Raw genomic sequence first — 8,284 nt, 5'->3', positions numbered from 1 at the left:
TTATCCTTCCCATGTCACGGTCACCAGCAAATTTGATGAGCAGGCATGGGTGGGCCGAGTCAACATGAGAAAAGTGACAATCCAATCCAAATTAATCTGCTTATTCAGTGCCATATCAATCAAACTACCCAAAGTTATTTTATAGAGTTGAGAAAAGATAATAACAAAATTTAACTGGAAGAACAAAAGATCAAGAATATAAGGGAGCCAAAGGGGAAAAAATGTGAAGGAAGGTGGCCTAACTGAAGTGGATTTCTGTATGATAAAGTGATAATTATCAAACAAATCTGGTACTGGCTAAGAAACAGAGTGGTGACTAAGTGGGATAGATTAGTTACACAATACGTTGAAGAAAGGAGCCTAATAATTTGCTGTTTAATAAACATAAAGATCCTAGCTGTGGAAACAAAAACATATCTGACAAAAAGTCCTGGGAAAACTAGAAAACAGTATGGCAGAAACTAGGTGTAGACCAACAACTAATATACTCCAAGATAAAGTCCAAATTGGTACATGATTTAGTCATGAAGGATGATAGATATCTTAAGCAAATTAGAAGAGCACGGAATAGTTTCTCTGTCAGATCTATTAATAAGGGAAGAATTAAAACCAAATAAGATATAAAGAGCATTATAAAATGTAAAATGAAAATTTTAATTATTGGTTTTTACACAAACAAAACCCATGCAAACAAAACTACAAAGAAAGCTGGAGGAAAAGTTTTTTTACCGCAAGTATCTCTGATACAGGCCTTAACTGCTCAGAGATATAGTTGCTGAGTCAGATTTCTAAGAATACATGACATTACCCAATTGACAAATGGTCAAAGAATATAAAAGGCAATTTTCAGACAAAGAAATCAAAACTGTGTGATATGAAAAAATGGTCTAAATCGCTATTAATTAGAAAAAAATGGAAATTAAAACAACTCTGAGGTACCACCTCATATCTATTAGGTTTCCTAATGTGACAAAAAGGGAAAATGATAAATGTTGGAGGAGACGTGGAAAACTGGGACACTAAAGCACTGTTGGTGGAATTGTGAACTGATCCGATCGTCCTGGTAGATCTATATCCTAAATACACCCTTCTCCCCCCAAAGAGGAAAGGACCTACTTAAACAAAAATATTTCTAGCCACTCTTTTTGTGGTAACTAAGAATTGGAAAATGAGAGCATGTCCATCATTTGAGGAATGGCTGAATAAGTTGTGGTAAATTATTGCAATGGAATATTATTGTGCAACAAGAAATGACAAACAGAATAGTTTCAGAAAAACCTGGAAAGGCATAACGTGAACTAATGCAAAGCGAAGTGAGCAGAACCAGGAGCATATTGTACACAGTCACAGCAACATTGTATGGTGAACTGTGAATGATTTAATTATTCTCAGCAATAGGATGATCTAAAATGATCCTAAAGGACTTGTGATGAAAAATGCTGACCATCTCCAGAGAGAGAACTGATGTTGTTTGTACCCAGATTGAAGCATGCTATTTTTCATTTTCTTTCTAATTTTTTTCTTGGAGTCTTCTTGTATGAAATGACTAATATGAAAATGGTTCACATGGCTCAACCTTTGGATCCAAGCCTATCAATTTCACCTGTGCAACAATATCTTGTCAGTTTCCCCCCATGCAGCATTTCTTGTCAGTTTCCCCCCTGCAGCATTTCTTGTCAGTTTCCCCCCTGAAGCATTTCTTGTCAGTTTCCCCCCTGAAGCATTTCTTATCAGTTTCTCCTCTGCAGCATTTCTTGTCAGTTTCCCCTCTGCAGCAGCTCCCCTTGATTTCATGTAAGTTTCGCTCTTGCAGCATCTCTCCAGCCGCCCCTTCCTCTCCCTCTGACTGCAGCCACCTGGTGCAGACTTTCATTGACTCATGCCTGAATTGTTGCACTGGGGAGGATGGGGCTGCCTGACCCAACTCTCTCCCTCTTCCAATCCAGCCTTCATTCAGCTCCTAAGGTGCTTTTCCTATAGCACGGGTCTAATTAAGTCTTACCCTTAACAAACTCAGGGGTTCCCTCTGATCTCCAGGATCACTTCTTCCATATCCTCTTTGACCTAGGGACCCCCAAGCTGTTCCTCACACAAGACCCTCCCATCTCTGGACTCTGGATATTCTCTCTGGCCAGCCCCCATGCCTGGAATACCCCCCTCTTCTCTCCAAATACTGATCTCCTTTGCGTCCTTTAAATTCCAACTAAAACTCTATTTTCTATAGAATTTAAATTCTATAAATTTATAGAATTTATTTATTCTATAAATAAAACTCTATTTTCTAATTTCTATATAGAAATTTTCTATATTTCAATATATAGAAAAACTATATTTTCTATATATTGTTCTATATAAGCAATTTCTTAATTGTTTTTCCTGACCATAATTTGCTTTGTATATATTTATGTGTATGTTATCTTTTCCATTAGGTTGGGAGCTTCTTGAGGGCAGGAACTGTCTTTTTGCTCTCTTTATATCCCTCTCAGAATATTACCTGACATGTAGTAGGGGCTTAATAAATGTTTACTGACTTTAGAGTTTTCAACACTCTTAAAGTGCGTGGAATCATGAGATAGGAGAGTCAAGAGAACTGGGTTCTAGTGTTACCTCTGCTTTGTAGTTGTGTGACCACGGGCAAAGTCGCTCGGTCTCGTTGAGTCTTACTATTTTTCTCCAGAGAATAGGGAGAATACAGAGGGTAGACACAAGGAAGCACTTTTAAGACCTTGAATCACCACCCCCCCCCAATCTGTGCAGTTTTCATTATTTTGTGGTAGCCTTGCACAGGGCCTTGCACCGAGTTAATGCTGAATGAATGAAGAAACAAATGGAGAAAGGCCTGCCATAGGTAGAGGTCCAGTCCCATGAAGGTCCAGAAGTGGCCTCCCTGCCATGCAGAAGGGACTGAGTGAATGATCTGTCCTTTGGAAATTCATTTTTCTGTTCAAACTGAGCCCATAATCTGTCCCCCTGCCACCATCCACGGCTTGGGTTTCTCAGAGAATAGCTCAGTGTGCAGGGGCATCTCGGGCATGGCGCATCCCTCACAGGGCTCCAGTGTCTGCCTCCTCGGGGGCCCTCAAAGAGCTCTCAGTTCTCCTGGACAAAAGAGAACCTGCTGATCAGGAGGGACAAACAAGGCTTCAGCGGCTTCCGTGGGGGCCCCTCCATCCCTCGGCCTCTGGAGAAGGCACTTTTATTTTCAGGGTAGAGCCACGTGGGGCTCTTTGTTGGCCCTGGAACAAAAGAAGCCAGAGACGGCTCAGTGGTCTCTGGAATCCTGTAAGAGGGGCCTGCAGGAGCCGAACTCTTCCGGATCACAGTCTCAGAGCAGCAAAGGAGGGATACTTGAGGCTTGGTCCCATCATACATTGATAGGGAGGACATTGATAGAGCCGAAAGGGACGGAGAGGCCATTTAGTCTTCTCTACCTCATCCCCACTTTACGGATAAGAAAACTGAGGACAAGAGAGGTGTGGCCGAGATCAATAGGTCTGGAGCTAGGAGGAGCCGCAGAGATCATCTCTGTAAACTTGAAGGCATTATATAAATGTGTGCTAAGAGCCCCACCTCTGCTTTACAGATGAAGAAACTGAGGCAGAGTAGCCATGTACAGATATGGAGCTGGAAGGACCTGAGAGGATAATTCATCTATTTTCAGATAAGGAAACAGGTTCAGGGAGCTTCATGATGTCGTGTGCTTATGGCCTCCCAGGTAGTGAATGACAGAGGTAAATTCAGAGCCTCATCTCCCGCTGCCTGAAGTCCCAGCGGCAGAAGCAGGGACTGAGCCAGCCCCAAATGACTCACCTCTCATGGCCCCCATGACACCTCTGCCACCCGAGCATACTCTTAGGAGCCCAAGACTGGAGAGATAGATGAGAGGCTGCAGCGACTGGGAGCTTATCTGTCTGGGAGGAAGGAAAGGGGAGGCTCTGGACTAGAGACACTAAGTGAAAATTGGAACCAAGATGAAACATAATGCAGCACTGGGACAAGGAGGGACAAACTCTCATGTCCTTCACTGGAACCGACTGTGCAGGTCATGGGGAGGGACTGACTTTCAAGTGGGCCTAAGGGTTTTTCTCCTTTATGATTGGGGGGGGGGGCACTCCAATCAAGGTAGTACTTGAAATCTGGGCAATTCCATAGATCCCTGAGAGATGAGGCTCAATGATGGTTGACAATCTCTAGCAACCACAAGTTCTTTCCCTTTTTAGGGGGACCTCAACCTCAGAGTAAGACAAGTTCTGTTAACCAACGAAAACTATTGGTGTTAGCGGGACAATCAGATGGGTAGGAGCGTTCTGGACTCTGGGCGTTGAATCCTTTGTATTTTGGGTTGGGTTAAATAGAAGCTGCCCTATATTGAGTGCTTTGCCAGCCCCGTGCTTGCCTGGGAGCTCAGGACTAGCTTTTGTTTTTGAAAATTCAGCTCCGAGTCAGATTCTGATGTTCACAAAGGAAACCCTGCTTAGGCGGGAATCGTTTTCAGCTCCTCCAAGGCATTTGTCAGCACCCACCACAGGGCTTTCCAATGCCAGGGGTTTGTTGAGCCAGAACACCCAGAAAGCCCCAGACTTGAGCACAGCAGTCCACATTTTGAGCTTCAATTTCTAACAGCCGATGAGCTAAGTAAGAAACTATAATTTTATTATTTTTCTAGTTTCTCTATAAATAAACCACTCTTTGGGTCGGGCCAGGCTCTCCTGATGCTTTCCAGGAGATGAACCCTTTTTTCAGAAGCCCATAGGGCGAGAATATACGACTCCTCCATTTTTCACCACTTCATTAGAGATAGACCTCATGTTCTTGTAGTAGTTGTTCCAACTTGAGGCTTTCACTGCCTTCAGATTCCATCGAACACGTTCGAAGGCCTAAAGGACAGAAAGAGACCCACCCCCCATCCTCTCAGCGCACAGCATCTGAATGCTTACACGACCGGCTAATTAAGCCACTCTAAACAAGGGTCTGCACACACGTACCCACTTCTCCTTGGGAAGGTATCCCGCTCAAAATTTAAATCCCTCCTGGTAGAACACTCTGACCTGGTTCAGAGCAGTTTATAAAAAACTACCCAATTTATCCCGGACCAACATTTCCAGCCTCTCTGGACATGCCCCCCATCCCAGGACTCAGCTAAACTGTCTGCTCCCCACAGATCCCAGGGCACCCCCCCACCCCGTGCGGCCAAATCCCTGTAAGCCATGTGTCTGCTTGGAAAGCCACAAGTGTGCATCCTCTAGTGCATGGTACTTTCCCGTATTTTGTTAAGCACTCCCCCAACTGCTCTCAGAGTGCTGTCTTCCATGCAGCTCAGACGCTGCCATTTTGATTCTCCCTCTGGCCCTCATTTCCTCCTAAGTTACTTTGTATTTCCTCCTTCCAAGTTACTTTATATTTCCGACTTATAAGTTACTTTGTATTTCCTCCTAAGTTACTTTGTATTTGGTTGGAGTCCATTTACATTCATCTATACTTTTATGTGTACCATTGTTTCCTGTGATTGGATGGAAGCCTTTTGAGACAGGGACCTTCTCCTTTTTGTCACTGTATCCCTTAGTACCATAGCGCCCAGGAGGGACCTCAGAGGTGCTCCCAGAGGAGCTGCATCCCAGCTGAAGCCTGCCCTTTGGAACCACGGGAGCCTGGGTTATTTTGCAGAGGAGCCTGAAGCCCATCCCAGGAAGGGAGAAACAAAAGGACAGTGGGTGGGACTGGGGCAAGAGAAACCCTCCTACCGTATAGCACCAGGTCTCACACAGCAGCTTCTCATGCATGGCAGAAGGGAGGTTGTGGTTCAGTGAATGGGTTGCCCTGGAAGGAACAGAGAGACCGAGATCCAGTTAGGAGGGCTGGTTCTGCACCAAGAGGCTCCACCCTTCTGGGCCTCCCCTGGGCTTCTTCACACAGACCACGGAGTGGAGAGCTCCTTCCCCTTGGCCAGACTGCTGAGCTGCCTCAGGCTTCCCTCCCGGAGCTGGGACAGCCCAGTATCCCTTGCCAACCATCGTGGCCCATCAAAATGAGTGTCAGCCCAGCCTAACGGAGAGCTGCTTTTCTGACTTGAGTGTGGGTGGAGGAAAGGTGGGTTAAAGGAGCAACTTAACCAGTTTGCGAGTCAAGTTTTTCCACAGAGTCTGTGCTGCTCCTGTTCTTCTCATGGAGAAGATGGAGCGGGGTAGGCCGGAGAGTGGAACAATTACATGGAGGCAGTGCTGGTCGTCATGGACGATCCTATGATGCGGGAGCCCTCCTCGGAGCCCAGATAGCCTTGAATGTTTTCACTGAGGCTCCGACTCTGCTCACTAATTCTCGTGCGTCAGCACCAGCCATACGCAAGCTGTTTGGAAGCACAAATTCAAGCCTTCCATAACCGCATCTCTGGCTCCTAAAGCTCAAGCTGACTCAGTATGACAGGGTTCCATACCAGAAGGTGGGATACCAGTCAACAACTCAGGAGAGACATGGAGGAGGAAGCTCCCATCCACTCAGTGAACCCATTGTCCTCAGTGGTGGCGAAATTCAGGCCTCCGATCACTAACGTGCCTTCTGTGACTACGGCAGAGATGTGCACACCGATAAAGGAACCAAAGACAGCTCAGCCCTGGCCAGGGTGAGACTGGAAGTTCTCAGATGAATATGATGGATAAAAAAGCACCCCGGTGCTTCCTGGGTACAAAGGGAGGCCTCAAGGAGTTCACATTCTCCTTGATGAAGGTGATGGAGGCTGGAGAAGGAGTTTGGCCCTGAGACACTGAACTCAGCCCCTCTCCAAAAACAGCTAATGTGACGATCGTTCTCAGAGCGAGAGTTTCTGGGGGCAGTTTGGCTCCCCCTCTTCCTGCCTCTCTCTTGGGCACCCTTCCACACATCCTTCGGGCCTGGAGGGTTCTTGTCTACATCCCCCCCAAAGCTTCTTAGAGAACTTCCCTTGAGGTTCTCCCAGTTCATTTAGTGCTGAGAGAGAAACTTCTCTACATCATTCATTTGGGTTTTATGTTGGTCAGAATACCTCAGAAAATTCTAAATCCCACCAGGGAAATTATTGTTTGGGGGGGGGGTCAGATTTCCAACAGCAGGAATTGGGTTTTCAGATAAAACTGGTGCAGCTGCTTCTGCCCCATATGCCATCAGTCGCCCAGAGCCTGTTCAAGCTGAAAGATGGTGCCTGAGGGCCCCGCAGGCTCTGCTGCTCTCAATGGGGGTAGTTTGTTATGGGAAGGATCCCCAAGGAGGCCCATTGCTTGATGCCTTGGGGGACTCTCCCAACCTCCTCCGCTTGCCAGGGGGTCGGACCCCAGTCATCTCTGGCTCCCTAGTCCTCTTGGACCTGGCTCTGCTGGGAACTCGGAGGGAGGCCGTGACCCCATTTTCAGGTGAGGTACAAGGCAGAGAACGCCAGCCTCGGCTTCAGCCTCTGGTCTCCGCTTTAGCCTCTGGTCTCCGCTTGACCTTTCTGTCCATGGTTTGGGAGAATCATAGACATAAAATATGTCTAGTCCAGCCAATGCTGGGGGGAATTGCCTGTACAGGGCACTGTGGCTTCTGCTCAGGGGCCTCTAGCGCCGGGAAGCTCACTGCTCCGGGTGATTTCCACCCATTGCTTCTAGTGCTCCTTTTCCATGTGACCGTCCTTCCCATTCTGGAAGAAAGTCCCTGCTGGGGTCCCCTCCAGGCTGGCTGCTGCCCCTTCCTTCAGCCAATGCTCAGAGATCGAGGGTCCCCAGCCAGCCGCTCTCCTCAGGATCCCCTCCGGCTTTCTGCTGGCTCCCTCCCTTTGGGGCCGGAACGTGGCCCTCCCAGGTTGGTGGCGGCCGTGGCATTCTTCATCCTGACGGGTTCCGGATCACCAGAATCCTCCTTTTGCTGATGAATGGTGCTGTCGGGCCACAGGTGGAGAATGTGTCGGGCCACATTCTCCACCTCCGACTTGTGGGCCCAGCACAGCATTTCCACGTGTCCCTCCTTAGTATCTGGTTTGATTCAGGCCCTGGCCTGGCAACATCTCGGAGTCCTGACTTCTGTAAAGTGAAGGGGTTCTGAGCACTGGGGGGCTGTGAACACTGGGGGGCTGTGAGCACTGGGGGGCTCTGAGCACTGGGGGGCTCTGAGCATCGGGGTGTCCCGGAGCTCTTGTCCTATGGACCCTTTCTGATAACAAAGTGCAAAAAGTACCTGTGACCACAAGGGAAAGCTGGGAAATGTGGTTATCTGGGAAGCAGGCCCACAGACCCCACTGTCAGCTGGCCCACCTGGGCCAGCTGAGGGGATGAACATCTGT

At 47.5% G+C, this 8,284-nt stretch overlaps 1 protein-coding gene across 3 annotated transcripts in view; it reads right to left on the bottom strand.

The window, feature by feature from the left end:
• Positions 1-4,632: 4,632 nt before the first annotated feature.
• Positions 4,633-8,284, bottom strand: part of LOC100925698 (very long-chain specific acyl-CoA dehydrogenase, mitochondrial) — a 31,202-nt gene continuing 27,550 nt past the window's right edge. For all 3 annotated transcript variants that reach the window (XM_031963584.1, XM_031963585.1, XM_031963586.1), the window contains 2 exons: positions 5,742-5,817; positions 4,633-4,877 (listed from right to left, as the gene is read on the bottom strand). In XM_031963584.1, the coding sequence (XP_031819444.1) occupies positions 4,740-4,877; positions 5,742-5,817 (214 nt within the window). In that variant the 3' untranslated portion in view covers positions 4,633-4,739. The remainder of the gene's footprint in view (positions 4,878-5,741; positions 5,818-8,284) is intronic.

This window comes from Sarcophilus harrisii, chromosome 3 (genome assembly GCF_902635505.1).
Source record: "Sarcophilus harrisii chromosome 3, mSarHar1.11, whole genome shotgun sequence".
Classification (NCBI taxonomy): Eukaryota; Metazoa; Chordata; class Mammalia; order Dasyuromorphia; family Dasyuridae; genus Sarcophilus; species Sarcophilus harrisii.
Note: the sequence above shows the minus strand (reverse complement) of the source record. Positions and strands in the feature narration are given on the sequence as shown.